At 41.5% G+C, this 16,256-nt stretch overlaps 2 protein-coding genes across 2 annotated transcripts; one reads left to right on the forward strand and one right to left on the reverse strand.

Moving 5' to 3' along the window:
• Window positions 1-1,258: 1,258 nt before the first annotated feature.
• Window positions 1,259-8,402, reverse strand: LOC135076728 (zinc finger protein 62 homolog). The gene is made up of 8 exons (XM_063971149.1): window positions 7,887-8,402; window positions 7,590-7,714; window positions 6,852-6,984; window positions 6,372-6,542; window positions 4,459-5,930; window positions 4,001-4,427; window positions 2,976-3,639; window positions 1,259-2,766 (listed from the first exon to the last, which is right to left on the reverse strand). Coding segments are annotated over exons 1-8 (3,306 nt in total). The 5' UTR covers window positions 8,200-8,402; the 3' UTR covers window positions 1,259-2,765.
• A 281-nt stretch (window positions 8,403-8,683) lies between these two features.
• Window positions 8,684-15,534, forward strand: LOC135077015 (elongin-B). Its single transcript, XM_063971607.1, has 5 exons — window positions 8,684-8,799; window positions 8,917-9,010; window positions 10,176-10,320; window positions 10,454-10,556; window positions 11,761-15,534. Exons 1-5 carry the CDS (start codon window positions 8,797-8,799, stop codon window positions 11,773-11,775), a joined length of 360 nt encoding a protein of 119 aa, XP_063827677.1. The 5' UTR covers window positions 8,684-8,796; the 3' UTR covers window positions 11,776-15,534.
• The last annotated feature ends 722 nt before the right edge of the window (window positions 15,535-16,256 follow it).

The following is a 16,256-nucleotide window of genomic DNA, read 5'->3' on the forward strand; positions in this document are numbered from 1 at the left end:
CACCAAAGTGCTCGAAAAGACAAACCCAAACTCGATAAGTTTCCACCGTTTCGTTTCGAATTTCTATGGCCACCTCCTGACTCCATCATCAGGACCCTGGACATCATCTAGTACTAAAGTGCTTGAAAAGACAAATCCAACGAACCCAAATTCGATGCGATGCCGCCGTTTCATTTAGGAGTTCCTATGGCCACCTCCTGACTCCATCATCAGACCAGCTTAATGGTACCATAACATTGCATTTTCATCTTACTTAAGTACATAAGTATACCAAATTTCAGCTCAATCGGTTAAAATTCAGTTGCAAGATTTGCCCCACACATACTAACAAGTGAAGTCAATACAAAGCTTGTAAATAATAAATAAATGTTCGTTCTGGTTACAAAAACTGTTGTTTTTGGGTTCTGGAAGTTCTGGAAGCCCGAACGTACTTGTCAGAACGCGTTTTTCTAGTGATTTTCAGCGTGCCTGCTGTATCTTTTCGGTAAATAGTAGGTACTGGATTAACGATTAACGGACTTAGGATAATTTAACGGAAGTTAACGAGTCCGTTAACATTTTTTAAAGTTAACTTAAAAGTTAATCCGTTAATAGAAATGTTAACTTCGTTAATTAACGATTAACGGATTAACGAGTTAATGCCCAGCTATGCTTAAATCTATTCTTGACAAGTACAGACAACAATACATCAGGCTAAAGGTAAATTTTTGTTGCAAAATAGCACCTATAGCAACAACAAAAGATGCCCCAGTGTTTACCTTGATGTACTGTTGTGTATTAAAGTTCGGTCGCCTAGCAGATAGAATTTCGTACAATGACCCCAAGCTACCCATCCTAATCGCTCGCGTGTAATTACTCGTATATTGCTCGTACAGTCACTGCGCCGGCCCCGTCTCACAGTCGCGACAGCAATATAATTACGAGCGAGCGATAAGGTAAGGTAGCTTGGGGTCATTGTACGAAATTCTATCTGCTCGGCGACCGGACTTTAGTCGTAGTATGGATATATGTGGAAACAGTGGCTGTTTTATTGTCTGTCAACGATGCCGTTTCGCAAAAACGAAGTATGTACACTTATATTTATTTACACTGTGATAATTGCGTCCTGTAATAAAAAATACGTCAACCATTACAATTCATCTATCTTTATAAAATATGTTTATAATGGAAACACCATTTTGTGCTATTTGTTTTTCAGGCCGATGATGTTCTGGACTCAACAGTATGCTTAGTGCGAGTTTTACTTTATTAGTTATAAAGTTATAAGAACGAAAAATGCAATTACGTAAATCTTAAATACTGTACCTACCTGAGAACTTCAAACAACAGTGTTTTTCGTAAAACACTTAACTTTTGTGAATCAAATATGCAAGAACATTTTATTATGGGCTATGCCTGAATTAAATACCTTTTATTTTATTTATTTTTATTTTATTAAAAAGTAGTTAGAGTGGCGCCGTCTAGCGGTATAAATATTAACTGTAACTTTTTTGATCAAAAAGCGTTCGTGAGTAAAACTCGGACTATGCACACGGATACTGTAAAATCTCTTATTTTAATATTTATTAAATTAATATGCACGTACGCTTATGGTACAAAGCGATTCCTTCCTACATGTTAAAATACATACACCCATTTATGTGTGCGTTAAGTCATTATTTGTTTATATTTGATTAAACTTCTGAAATGTATATTTACAAATGTTTTCGCACGAGGCAAAGTAAGACTTAGGGTTATTTTCATAATCTTATTATTAACAATGTATTATTATTACGTTTGCATTTAATTTCTCAAAAATTCATTCATACTTTTGTTTGGAATAATGTTGGCATTGGCAAACTACTATATAAATTGACTTTTATCTTATAGCGCGCGGGTCGCGCCGCAATGTACTTAAATAATTACTTGAGATCAACGTATGGTAGAGATCAAGTTTTCAGTCAAAATTATAATAACTACTAAGGATTTTTATGTTCCTACGAACCTCAAGTTGGACAAGTTATGCTATCACATTTCTTTTTGGCAAAAAAGAGCAATTCAACAAAAACAAGACCCAATAAAATTTCAATGAAACTATCAATTTTAAAAACTTTAATTTTTTAGCAGAATACTAATTTGTAAAGTAGTTCAAAATAACGAAGTTTATACCCAGTCACAGACTGCCAAGTATTCGAATACTTTGACTGCGCAAGTCTTCTTGAAAATTATAAACTTAATTTCCAATAAATAGACTCGGAAACATTATTATTACGGCACTTGTTTTGTTATTTTTACGCGTAAAATCCGTTAAAACGTGAAACATTTGAGATCAATTTGAATCGTTTTGGTTATTCGAGCTGGTGCCAAGATATTTATTAAAAATAGTATATCGCATAAAGTTTCTAAATCTTCTATGTAAATAAACATCAATAAAGTAAAATGAATAAGAAAACAGCTTACAATTAACCGTCTTGGACGCACTTATTGACTATTTTTAACCATTTTCCCTCTTTTGTTATGTCTACATAACTCGGTATTCGTTAACATTTCATTTTCATATCCAATTTCATAGTTAAAACGTAATTTACTTACATTAAAAGTTATAAATGACTAATGACTTAAAAATGTCTAAAAATCGCATACCAAATTGCGCGCTCCACATTTTGGAAAATTACACGACATAACTCTCAATAGTAAAAATATAAAAATAATGGTAGATTTTCCAATTGTACAAAATACCTGCTCCAAATACATAATCACCCATTTCAGCCTTCCGTTCCGTAATATCTGAAACAACGAAAAAACGTATATTGTTAACACCATTGTAACTGCTCAAAAGTGTAGTTTTTATTTCAAATAGGAAATTATAAAGGTTGAATTGCACCACCTAACTTTAACCGTAACCATAAGGAATACCGGTGCTTTTTAGATTTTGACGTTTGTTAAAGTTAAAGTAAGATGGTGCAACCCAGCTTTAGTTTATCAACGAAACTCACCAGTTAATATTTAGCTTCATTTTCTGCCTCCAGTGCATTTTGGAGCTCAGCTTGGTGTCGTCTTCGCACGCAGCGCCGTCCAGCTCCGACTTCCCATACAATATCTTCTTGTACAGCTCCATGTCTTTCGGAAGAGCGCCCACGTCCAAGTTATTGGCGCTCGTTTTCTGTTCCAACTCCAGAATCTTCTTCTCATCTATTGGCGGAAGAGGAATGTTCTTCTGGCTGGCCATAGAGTTCGCTTTTCGGATTTTGTGCACGTACTCATTGCCTTGCGGGCTCGGCGGTTTACGGTCAAAACTGCACTTGCCGACTATGACGCTCTGCCGGGCGTGGTTCGCTTCTAGAATGTACGATTTGTCGATGACGTCTTTCTCTTGAGTGTTGTCGACGCTCATGTGTTTTTGGATGACTTCTTGCGGAAGAGGGGGGAGGGGGTTGAGGATTTTGAGGATGGATTTGTCGTTATTCTGTGGGGGAGCATCGGGAGTGTCTTGGGGAGGGTCTGAGCGGCCGTTGGCTGCGAGTTGCTTCAGGGCTCCTACGTCACAGTCCACGGCGGTCGCGGGCGATTGGTCGGGATGCGTGTTGCGAATGTGACGTTCTAAGTTGTCTTTACGCCTGAAGCGCCTGTTGCATACCTTGCAGCGGAAGGGTTTTGAATCTGTAAGAAGATAGTCAATTTTATTTTTCAAGTAATGCACTTCTTAACTATAGGCACCCTACATCCCCTCGCTCGGCAAAAGTGAGGTAATATTATGTGTGTAGCAACTGAGTTTCTTCCGCCACTTCTTCTCAGCACCGACGACATCATAAAGGTAGCAGGAAGGCGCTGGACGCAGGCCGCTACCTATCGATCAACATGGAAATCATTGGGGGAGGCCTATGTTCAGCAGTGGACGTCCTATGGCTGAAAATGATGATGATGATGAATTTTTATGTGCTATTTCTGTCTTTGATGATGACGATGTTTATCTTTAATTGTTTTTCGCTCCGACACCTGTCTGTGGACGGAGGACACTGACCGGTGTGCACGGCCTGGTGGCGGCGCATGTCCTTGCGCGAGTGGAAGGCGCGCGGGCAGCGCGGGCACTGGTGCGCGCGCCGCTCCGGCACCTGTCTGTGGACGGAGGACACTGACCGGTGTGCACGGCCTGGTGGCGGCGCATGTCCTTGCGCGAGTGGAAGGCGCGCGGGCAGCGCGGGCACTGGTGCGCGCGCCGCTCCGGCACCTGTCTGTGGACGGAGGACACTGACCGGTGTGCACGGCCTGGTGGCGGCGCATGTCCTTGCGCGAGTGGAAGGCGCGCGGGCAGCGCGGGCACTGGTGCGCGCGCCGCTCCGGCACCTGTCTGTGGACGGAGGACACTGACCGGTGTGCACGGCCTGGTGGCGGCGCATGTCCTTGCGCGAGTGGAAGGCGCGCGGGCAGCGCACCAGTCCGGCACCTGTCTGTGGACGGAGGACACTGACCGGTGTGCACGGCCTGGTGGCGGCGCATGTCCTTGCGCGAGTGGAAGGCGCGCGGGCAGCGCGGGCACTGGTGCGCGCGCCGCTCCGGCACCTGTCTGTGGACGGAGGACACTGACCGGTGTGCACGGCCTGGTGGCGGCGCATGTCCTTGCGCGAGTGGAAGGCGCGCGGGCAGCGCACCAGTCCGGCACCTGTCTGTGGACGGAGGACACTGACCGGTGTGCACGGCCTGGTGGCGGCGCATGTCCTTGCGCGAGTGGAAGGCGCGCGGGCAGCGCGGGCACTGGTGCGCGCGCCGCTCCGGCACCTGTCTGTGGACGGAGGACACTGACCGGTGTGCACGGCCTGGTGGCGGCGCATGTCCTTGCGCGAGTGGAAGGCGCGCGGGCAGCGCACCAGTCCGGCACCTGTCTGTGGACGGAGGACACTGACCGGTGTGCACGGCCTGGTGGCGGCGCATGTCCTTGCGCGAGTGGAAGGCGCGCGGGCAGCGCGGGCACTGGTGCGCGCGCCGCTCCGGCACCTGTCTGTGGACGGAGGACACTGACCGGTGTGCACGGCCTGGTGGCGGCGCATGTCCTTGCGCGAGTGGAAGGCGCGCGGGCAGCGCACCAGTCCGGCACCTGTCTGTGGACGGAGGACACTGACCGGTGTGCACGGCCTGGTGGCGGCGCATGTCCTTGCGCGAGTGGAAGGCGCGCGGGCAGCGCGGGCACTGGTGCGCGCGCCGCTCCGGCACCTGTCTGTGGACGGAGGACACTGACCGGTGTGCACGGCCTGGTGGCGGCGCATGTCCTTGCGCGAGTGGAAGGCGCGCGGGCAGCGCGGGCACTGGTGCGCGCGCCGCTCCGGCACCTGTCTGTGGACGGAGGACACTGACCGGTGTGCACGGCCTGGTGGCGGCGCATGTCCTTGCGCGAGTGGAAGGCGCGCGGGCAGCGCGGGCACTGGTGCGCGCGCCGCTCCGGCACCTGTCTGTGGACGGAGGACACTGACCGGTGTGCACGGCCTGGTGGCGGCGCATGTCCTTGCGCGAGTGGAAGGCGCGCGGGCAGCGCGGGCACTGGTGCGCGCGCCGCTCCGGCACCTGTCTGTGGACGGAGGACACTGACCGGTGTGCACGGCCTGGTGGCGGCGCATGTCCTTGCGCGAGTGGAAGGCGCGCGGGCAGCGCGGGCACTGGTGCGCGCGCCGCTCCGGCACCTGTCTGTGGACGGAGGACACTGACCGGTGTGCACGGCCTGGTGGCGGCGCATGTCCTTGCGCGAGTGGAAGGCGCGCGGGCAGCGCGGGCACTGGTGCGCGCGCCGCTCCGGCACCTGTCTGTGGACGGAGGACACTGACCGGTGTGCACGGCCTGGTGGCGGCGCATGTCCTTGCGCGAGTGGAAGGCGCGCGGGCAGCGCGGGCACTGGTGCGCGCGCCGCTCCGGCACCGGTGCCGCGCACAGCGCACAGCCGCGTCCACAACCGCATTTCTTGTCTGTGGACAGAGGACATAATACTGGTTTTAACTAAAATAATTTTCTAAAAAATCTAACGGGATTGCTCCCGTCAATAACAATTATTATGTTAGTGTATTTTTTTTTTTTTTTTTGATTTTTTGAGTGACCATGAAAGTTCAAAACAATGTATTCTGAAAAATCTTCCCAATAATGTTGATTATTTAGTCGCCACTTACGGGCTCTTGCTTGCCCATGTAGTTCCCTTATGCAATCATAGCGCCCTTTAGTAACACTAAAGTACGAGCTGCCCCATTGCACGGCGCCCCCTAGTACCGTGCGCCCGTGTGCAATGCACAGTGCACACCCTGCACTAAAGGTAAAGCTGCCTCTGACCCATGGGAAGAGTTGAGAGAAAACTCTTTAGGCGCATAATTTTTTTTTTTCAGCTGCGCGTGAGCTCGTGCCAGTCAGTGACTCACCGTCGTGCTTAGCTACGTGCTTCCTGTAGTTGGAGCTGTCACGGAAGCGACGCGCGCAGATGGCGCACGCGTAGGGCCGCGCCTCGCTGTGCGTGAGCTCGTGCTTGCGCAGCGATGACAGGTTATTGAAACCTTTGCTGCACTGCACACATACGAACTTTTTCTCTTCTGCTGACGGAAATGTACAGAATTTTATTTAAATTGGTCTTACTATAAAGTAAGACGCACAAACACAGTGCAAACAACATAATATTATTATGTGGTGGTACAAATGCGTTTATCTCTAAATTAAATTGCTAACATTCACAGAAGAATGTTGTGGAGGAGGAATTCTAAGTTACATATTATAAAAAAATCCCAAATCACTATAAAAACATCTGATAGCAGGATAGTAAACAATGTCAATTGTGCCAGTTTCCATACTCTTAAAAGTTATGGTTTTTAATTAATAACCATGTCAATTAAAATGTAACAACTTACTTGAATGCTTGAGCTTGTGCCGCTGCAGTTTGGACATCTGAAAGAAGCTGTCCCCACAAACGTCACAGGCGTATGTGCGCTCATTCCGATGAACCCTCATGTGGTACTTGAAGTGAGAGTGCGTGGCAAAGCTCTGGTGAAAAATTCATGATTTTATTTACTTTTTATAGTGTACATTTATGTAAAGAATTTTTTTTGTGAAAAATTTTTTGTACAGTCGCGGAATGAAAAGGTTCGTCACCTTAGTGTCGGTTTTCGCTTGTACTAGGTACTGTAAGAGTCAAACCTGCCAACATAACAGTGCAAGAAACAGTGCTGCTAACATTTAAATAAATATGACGTTTGCTAACGAATAAGGTTTTGCTTGTTTATTTTTCTATCCCATCAGTGCAATGCAATGATGACATTGACCAATTGACAATTAATAGTTTTTTTATTTAATAGAAATAATGGCAGGTTGAAACCAACAAGAAGGTTTTAGTTTATCAATCATAATAATCTTGACAAGAAAAATCGTCAAACAACTTTGATCTGAATAATTTTGAACTTTACTGACGAACAGTCAAAGATTATTTTCTCTAACTCGAGATTATTCTGTAACATAGTTTCAAAAGGTAATATGTGCTCGCGATTCGTTGAAGGAATCAATTTGAAAACTGACGAACCTTTTCGTTCCGTGACTGTACAATACTAGAACTTTTCACAAATATAAATGTATTTTTTTTTACTATAACAAACCTTGGTACACTCCGGACATTGAAACGGTTTCCGCTGTCCATTGCAATAAGCATGATATGCAACCTGGCTCCTGGCATGGAATCTCTTATTACAAACAGTACACACATAGCATCTTCCATTTGCATCTGAAATAAAAACCAAGTTTTTAGCATCCAGGAATACTCAAGACACAATAAAGACTTTTAGAGAATAAATCTCTGTGTATGTCATTGAATTGGACTAATTTTGAGGAATACACTTATTTTTATTTATTATAATAATTTATTTAGTTGATATTTGCATTAAAAAAAGACAAACCAGTTTCTATTCTAATATGAGACGTCTCCGGCTTTTTCTTTTTTTCATAATCATTATAAACTTCCGATGCGATTTCCTTCTCCTTTTCGTATACCAAAGGCACCTCGGGGGGTTCGGGGCTGTCATCTCCACACACTTCGTCGTCAGGTTCGGTGCACTCTTGAATAGACGCTAAACAAGCGCTGCATCCAGACTTCTCGTGCAGCAAGCAGTCCATACACTTGACATGCCCACAGCTCTCCGTCACTAGCCGGTTATCCGTCAGGTTCACCACCTTCTCATTGCGACAAGTAACACAAACTTGGGAATTCATAATGGCATAATCACAGGCATAACAAACAAATGAGAGGTTATGTTTCAAAAACTTGAAGTTCAAAATTAAGTTTCATATAATCTAACATTTCCGCAGTGAAGTTACGAATATTTAGGTTTAGGCCAGCCTTTTAATCATTAATATTGTGGAAAAACATAGCAAATACATTATTTTTAAAATTAAAAGCTTGACAGTTCGTCGCTTCGCTAATCGCTAGACAAACTTTGACATCATTTACAAATGTTCGAATACATTTCGAAAATACATTCATATTAAAGTAAATAAATTATAACTTTTCATTGATTTGTTTAAGATAACTATGTCATTTTCTTATCTCTTCATCATTTTTGCTTTTGTCCACATAATCAAAAACTTTTAATAATAAAATTGCTAAGTTTTATTTTCTTATTTTTTCATATTACACTTGTATCTTGTATGTGTATCCGACTGTTTTATTTTTTTCTTTAGCATCAGGAAAGCTGTGCTAATCTGTGGTTGGCCAGCGAGCTGTCATTCAATATTTAATTTCGTTTCGTACGCCTTGAAGCGTTTTTTTACATAAAATAAATAGATAATAATTTAAATAATAAACTCAAAATGGTAAGTTTAATATTATTTAAGTGTTTCTAAAGCCTTGTTCAATGTAAATATAGTGAATCTCCTGTCGACGTATGACTACTGTGGGCTTGTAACCTCAAAAATGAAATTTGTTTTCAGGACGTCTTTCTAATGATTAGGCGAAAAAAGTTAACCATATTCACCGATGCGAAGGACACGACGACGGTTTTAGAATTAAAGAAAATGATAGAAGGTGAGTACAGCTTGTGCGCTCGTATGAAAATCTATTTATAGTAGCGATACAATGTCGGGGAACCAGCGTAGGTTTTGTTGATATAGCGTGCTGTATTGCACTGTGTTCGTGACAAGGTGTTTCTCTATTCGAATAGGCCTTGCTATTGACCCCTAATATTATTGGGTGATGAGGTCTAAGCATTGTGAGTCACAGTGTTTTATGTTGTTTCAATGTCATTTCACATCTGTGATACTGTTGTTGTTGTCATGCAAAAAACTAAACAAAAAACATGGAAAATACAACTTATAGCCTGACCAGGAACATAAAAACCCTGGCATAGAGGCGCATCAATTGCATTTGATAGTGCAACACTGGGTACAGTCGTACCTGTATTAAATTAATAGGCTAACTTTATGTTACAGGATTCAGGATTATGGGCTAATTTAATATTTTCATAAATTAACAAAAAAAAATATATATTATAGGTCAACTGGTTTCAATAAATTAAATGAAACCATCAATCGAGCAAGTAGGATTTTATTATTATTCATCAATAATCAAATTCTGAACTTGAATATTCAACTACAATGTCTGCTCATGAACGCTTCAAACTCGGTACTTCTTTCCCAATTCCATAAAATTCAACACTTACAAAGTGACAAAAAACTTTAAAATAGGTAGTTGAAACAAACCACAGCTAATCTTCATAGTTGACTGTACTATACGATAAACATGTCAGTCAATTTGACAACCTTTGTCGGAAACATTATTCAATGAAAATATTGTCCGAACCCTTAGTATTTCTCTTCGACAAATACTTTAACACATTGTGAACCACTTTTCTTTCACGACTATAAAAAGATTTTAGCAATTTAATTCACAAAATCAATTGCGCACATTTAAATAAAGTTTGTTTACACTTTGACAACAATAGACTGACATGCAAGGTGACATGTCAATGAAGTTTTCAGTTACTGTTGCCATTAAAAGAAATTAGTACCATTAATTTTCCGCAACATGGCGAGGGTTTTTATGTTCCTGGTCAGGCTATACTTATTATAATAAGAATAAATGATCCCATATAGGTAAATGCAAATGTAAACTATCTGGTCCTTTTACATTAATTAAATTAAGTATCAGATGAATAAACTTGAATGACTGTAAACATGTCATGCTTTTACAGGAATTCTGAAGGTGCCTCCTCCTAGCCAGATGCTCTTCAACAAAGACAGTCAGCTGATGGAAGACGAAAAGACCCTGGCTGAGTACGGTTTGACATCCAACACTGCTAAAGCACAATGCCCTGCGCCCATCGGACTTGCACTTCGGTAAGCACTTAATGCAATGTTGTTAGTTATTATTGATCAGTTAGAAAACTTTCAAAAGGATTGGTGCTTATAAATACTTTTCTTTCCATGAATATATTTGAAAGGATTTCACTCAATTTTGTGTTATTTACAGGAAGGAAAATGGTGAATTCGAAGCCTTGGATCTGACTGCATACTCATCCCCACCAGACTTGCCCGATGTCATGAAGTCTCAGGAAACCAACGGCCAGGAACAGGTAAAGTCTTCATAATACACACTTTAAACTTATAATATATCTTTGTCTTAAGACATCCTAAATCCTAAAACAATAAAAAATATATTTTTTTTTGCACATCAATAGCCCTCCTTGCAACTTATTTTATCAATTGAATTAGTCCAAATTTTGGAATTGAAATTAGAGGTAATTCTATAATCAAATTAAATTTTCTTCAAAAAAAGAAGAGACCTCAAAATATTTGTAGAAATAAAAATAAAATGGTAGGTATCAACTTGATCTGCAGCTGGTAGAAAACCAGTTGATTGCTTTGTTGACTCCAAAAGCAACATTTGTAGCTATGAATGTTTTTGTTTGGATCTTCTATCCATTTAGCTGTAATTTTTATCATTGTAATTATAATATAGACTCCACAATCAATGGATTATACTTTACTTTTAAGATCTGACAATAAAGTATAATAAATAAGAAAGAAATATAATCCAAAAGATTCAATGATACTTTTCTATTCTCCATAGAATGAAATAATGAAAGAAGACTGATTTTAAATTATTACTAGGACCCTCCTCTCTCTGTTATTCCAATTCAAAAACTGAAATAAACATGTTTAGGATGTGTTTATGTTAATGACATGCTAATATTCTTTTCAATGCTTGTGTTCCATTATTCATAAGATACTATGCATTGGAGACTAATGTTGTAATACATTAATTATCTCAATTTGTCTTTCTGAGCAAGATAGTGATTATGTTGAAAATAATCCTGCTTGTTTACTGCATCAGATTAACAACTGATATGATTCTATTTTAATCTTTCTTTTGTTCTAGTGCAATGTTGATTACAGATAAAAAAATGTGGTATTATTAATTGAAATACTAAAGTCTAATTCATGACAACATTTAATTGCTATAAGACCAAAATATTTATAAGTCTTATGTGTTTTATTTAAGTCTTTTTATTATTTAGGGTTTTGTTTAGCATTCCAAAATGTGCACTGCTTAGTATTTAATTTGTAGCTGACACTGGATGAACATACTGATATTGGATATTTTTCACACAACTTGTTCTGTGTTGAAATCGCAAAATGAATTTTGCACATTGATTGGAGATTTTAAATTACAATACTTTAGAAATAGTCCCCTAGGGTTGTACAGCAACTTCTGTTTTGTTATTGCTGAATAAAGTTTTTCTTTTCTTATTATTATTCCATGGTTTTCTTCCACAGATGGACCAGCACTAAGCGCCGGCGATGCTCACTCCACGCCGCCGGCCGGGCGGTACTTTAAACTATATTTTTTTGCATATGAACATATTTTGTTAATAATTTATCGACGATATGTGTTCGATTTTAACAATCTGTTATGTCTACACATTTCTTTGTAGTATTTTTGTGATGCTTTGTACGATGGAGTGTAGCGCTTTTGTAGTTTGTTGCTCTACGAAATTCGAAAAACAATAGTTATGATGGTTTGTCCTTCTCGGACGTATTAATGTATTTTGTAACGATCGATGTTGGTGTTTGAGGCCGAACACACACTAAAGTGACGATGTGCGGGTAGTCGTCGGAGTAAAGTTATTATTATTTTCTCAACAACGAATAACGGGTTAGCTGCATTCGCAGATTATTAGCAGTGGGCGATGATATTTTAAAGATAGAAATGTCGCCAAAATTAAAGCCTCGCGACGTTTACTAAAAATCGCTCATTGTATCTGCGATAAGAAAACTAATTTCGGTATTAGACTGAAGAGGAATTGATATTTCCCTTCTCTTACGTTTAAGGCTTAGGTTCAATGTATACTAGATCATTCGCGCGGTCGCTTCCCTGTGCTGTCATTTTAGTGTGTGCCCGGCGTAAGGTAAGGCAAGTAGCGGCGGTGTACATGGAATGAGACCGCCATAGTAATCGCTGTAATTCGGCACTTGGGACACGTGAAAACCTGAATTTTGGGCTAAGACTCCCCGCACACTACAGATTTTTAGTCGACCCATAGTTTGCTCGGCTTCCATTTGTATGAGGAATGCTGAAACCAAATCGGTGTAATGTGCGTACTTCCGTACATTCCGTTCCGTAACAGACCAACCAAACTCTCGGCCGATAAAAAGTCTAGTCTGCGGGGTGTCTAAATGTTTGCAATAACGGCACTGAAATAGGGTTGTACCAGCCAAAACGGGACTGATAGATTCGTACGAAAGTCGGTAATTTTATTTATTATAGAAGCGTTTTAGGCCTCAGTCGGGTGTCACGCGTCGCAAGCGCCGCTGAAGGGCAGCACGGTGCTGACTGCCCTCGTTCTCTCGGAGCGGCACACGCATTTATTATTTGTTATCCTGTGTTTACCTGACGATTTGTTGATGTGTTTATTTGTACCTGTACAAAGAAATAAAATTATGGATCAGTGTATAGCAATGTTTGATTTGTATAAATCATACGAAACCTTTCAAAATGGTGTTGGTCTTTGAACTATTGATAGTAGAGTTGCCAAATTATTCATTGTAAAGCCGTGTGTCGCCCGAGAACGCAACCTCTTGATTCCCGGCGTCGATGGAATACTACATTTGTCAATTGTATGACAACAGCTGTTTCTTTATTACCATTTAAGAATCGAAATGCAGCTCTAAATCTAAATTTATCTGACAATCAACGCACCAGGAATCAGAGGCTTACTTACATATTTATTGTAATAATCTTAACGTCACAATAATCTTCACTCATCGTTATTGTGGCTCATTCACTACTAAGGCCATGACATTACACCATTGGTGACTAACCAGCTATACCAGTATCTCATTTTGTGAACTATCATAATAAAGTAATATTTTTGCACTAAACGATTTGTAACGCGTTCTACTAACGCTGCGTCACGGCATTAATTTCGTTCATAGCTTTACGCTGATATCGAAAATTTTTAAATACCCTATATTTAAGGTATATTTTCGTGCATTGCGATCTTTCGCAGCAGCGTGTGATTCTGGCCCTATGGAAATGAAAAGCATTGCTTTTGGGAAGTGCGACGAACGCGCGCGGTCGCCATCTAAATCGGCGATGGACCGCAATGCATGGAAGTCCCTTCCCTTTAGGGAATCTTACCATATTATTCATTGTCGATGGTTCTGAAGACAAAGTAACAACCGATCCGCTTCAAATCGCTTCCGCCGGCAAGCCAAAATATTAAAATATTGAATGCGTTAATTTAATATGTTTTTAAATCTTAGTTATTTTACAACTTCGTGACTTTTGAAAGGCGTTTTAACTTTATTGATCGAATGTTACTTTGTCTCCGTGCCTGGGTCCGTTCTTCGTGTCTGTACCTTGTTTTTCTTGTAAAAAGTGAATTCTCTGTAGTGTGCGACGCCTGTCGCGAGCGCATAAAGTCATTTCAATAGTTGTATAGTTATCCACAGACGCGGCGAGCGGACGCGAAAACCTTTTAGCAATAGAGTAGGCGACCAGCTCACCGACGGAATAACTAAGGGATTGCCGGACACACTATTTTTCAACTTTATTGCCATGCAATAGAGTTCCAATATCAGTCGCCCTTGTGATGCAAATCAGGCCAAATCAGCGCAAGAATTAGGCCACATCAATGAAATAATAACCCTTATCATTTTACATCTAAACGCGCCGACTCTCTTGCTACGAGTTTTTCTAATCTTACATTATAATGTACACATTATAAATATGATTTTATTAAATTTAATGATAACGGTATTTAACTGATGATAGTTTAGAATGAACTATAGATATTAGCTAACTTAATAGGGGTAAAATAGGGGGCTTTTTATATTCGTAAATCCAGATGATTCCCGATTCTGTGACATTCGAAACATCTATGAAATCGAACATCTGTAGTTCCTCTAACGAAAGGTTGCTATTGTTTTCTTTTTCTATTTTTATGTAATGTTTTCTAATGCACCTTTTTGATGTAAGATGTTCTGTATATTTTGGTTTGGGCTCGACTCCTCAAAGACCCACGATATACGGTGTCCTGCGTCGGCGCGGGCGCAGCGCGTGCGTCGCGCATAGTTAGTTAATATCCCTTAAATTATATTTCACAATTCAGATGTTCTACCAAATACAATTTTCCGTTTAAAATGTAATCCAAAAATAGAATAGTTGGGTATTAAGTGGTATTGCACTTATTGCACTGTAATATTATAGGATAGTGAATTAATGGGTCGCTCTAAAAGTCTGGACGGTGGGGCTTTGAATAGGATAACAGTTGTAAAGATTTTAAACAACTTTCAAGCCGCCGGCGGCTAAAGATGTGTTGTTTCATAGTCCACTCACGTGAGTGTAAACGCTAACAGGAACTTGTTAAGGTCCGATTTTCCACGCTTATCGTAATTTCGGAATCAGAGCTTGCAAAAATGAAACTTCATGGTCAGTCATAAGTATTTAAAATCCCCGTGGCCCCTATACATTAACCGTATCGCCGTATTTTCACAAACTATCATGGATTTTGTGGAACCAAATAAATGTACGAAAATGACAGTGGATAACATGTTTTGCATAGACACTAGCGCCGCAGTTGAGTGACCAACTTCGTGATAATCGCCGGTCTAATGTTACCCCCCGTCCGAACATGGCGCCCTTCTACCGGCCGCAGGCAGGTGTTACTTCTCATACTCAACTTTGCTGTGATGGTCCTTATCACCAAAGAAGTCTTACGGAGTTTCGTGGAACTAAAATTATAATCAACTGAACTGTTGCTGTCAAATTAATCAAAGGCACTAGCCCATTCACTACGGGACTTCTTTCGTGAAAACGGACTACAAATCCTATAGTGGTGGAGGAACAGCGACTATATTACATATATGAATTTATTGATTTAACTAATAAGCGATTCTAGAGTCTCGCTGGTTTGAATGTTTTGTATACTACAAGAACAAAAAGTCGATTCAACGCGGTGGGACCTAGGAGAGAATACTAGTGTAGTGATTCTGTGCAAGTATGGAAGTCCACAATGAACCAGCAGAAAATAAAGCTGTTTTGATTTATTTTGACTTGTATTTATTTTCCTCCATATTCTCCATAAATGATAATATTCAGACCTTTATTAGGTAGCTATGAATAAGTTAATACAAGGGACGGACTAAGGCCCTTTTCACACGTCCCGGTTGCCGGCTAACCAGCGCCGGGTATCCGGTGGTGAAGTGTATGGGCATGGTACGTAGCTTTCACATGTTCCGGCGTAATTAATCCGGCATGCCCATACACTTCACCACCGGGTACCCGGCGCCGGATAGCCAGCAACCGGGACATAAGAAAAGGGCCTAACGGTCTCTCTCTGCCCGATGAAAGTTTGATTGAATATACTAGTTTGTGGGATAATAAAATAATAACATTTATTGGCTATTGCCTCCTATGTGTGTACATAGAAAGAAAGGATATAAATTTAATGTTAGTGGTGGTGGTGGATGGTTGTTAGGCACGGTTTCCACCATGACGGAGCGCAGACTACTCAGATAGTGCCATCTAGGGTGTATTAAATAAACTAATAGTCGTAAACCTTTATTAATCTGAGCGTTCGATTGACTTGACTTTTCGATTAATCGTTTCCGAAAGATTTATTTTTCGATTAATTAGCATTCGATATGGGCCGCTTTCCATTTCGGACGGTACAGACATGTACCGGGCCGGTTCTCCCCTATCCGTCCCCCGGACACGGCCTGAGCCGAGGTCCGAGCCTACCGTGGCGCCCCCAGGCCGCGTCCGTAGT

Source organism: Ostrinia nubilalis, chromosome 12 (assembly GCF_963855985.1).
Source record: "Ostrinia nubilalis chromosome 12, ilOstNubi1.1, whole genome shotgun sequence".
Lineage (NCBI taxonomy): Eukaryota > Metazoa > Arthropoda > Insecta > Lepidoptera > Crambidae > Ostrinia > Ostrinia nubilalis.

Excerpts from the sequence above, each read along its gene's own strand:
- LOC135077015 (XM_063971607.1), top strand. Across the intron at positions 9,011-10,175 it reads ATTAAAGAAAATGATAGAAG|GAATTCTGAAGGTGCCTCCT; the intron begins GTGAGTACAGCT and ends ATGCTTTTACAG. Across the intron at positions 10,321-10,453 it reads CCCATCGGACTTGCACTTCG|GAAGGAAAATGGTGAATTCG; the intron begins GTAAGCACTTAA and ends TGTTATTTACAG.
- LOC135076728 (XM_063971149.1), bottom strand. The coding sequence starts at position 8,199 with ATGAATTCCCAAGTTTGTGTTACTTGTCGCAATGAGAAGGTGGTGAAC. Across the intron at positions 6,985-7,589 it reads AATGTCCGGAGTGTACCAAG|AGCTTTGCCACGCACTCTCA; the intron begins GTTTGTTATAGT and ends ATTTTTCACCAG. Across the intron at positions 3,640-4,000 it reads CCACCAGGCCGTGCACACCG|ATTCAAAACCCTTCCGCTGC; the intron begins GTCAGTGTCCTC and ends ATCTTCTTACAG.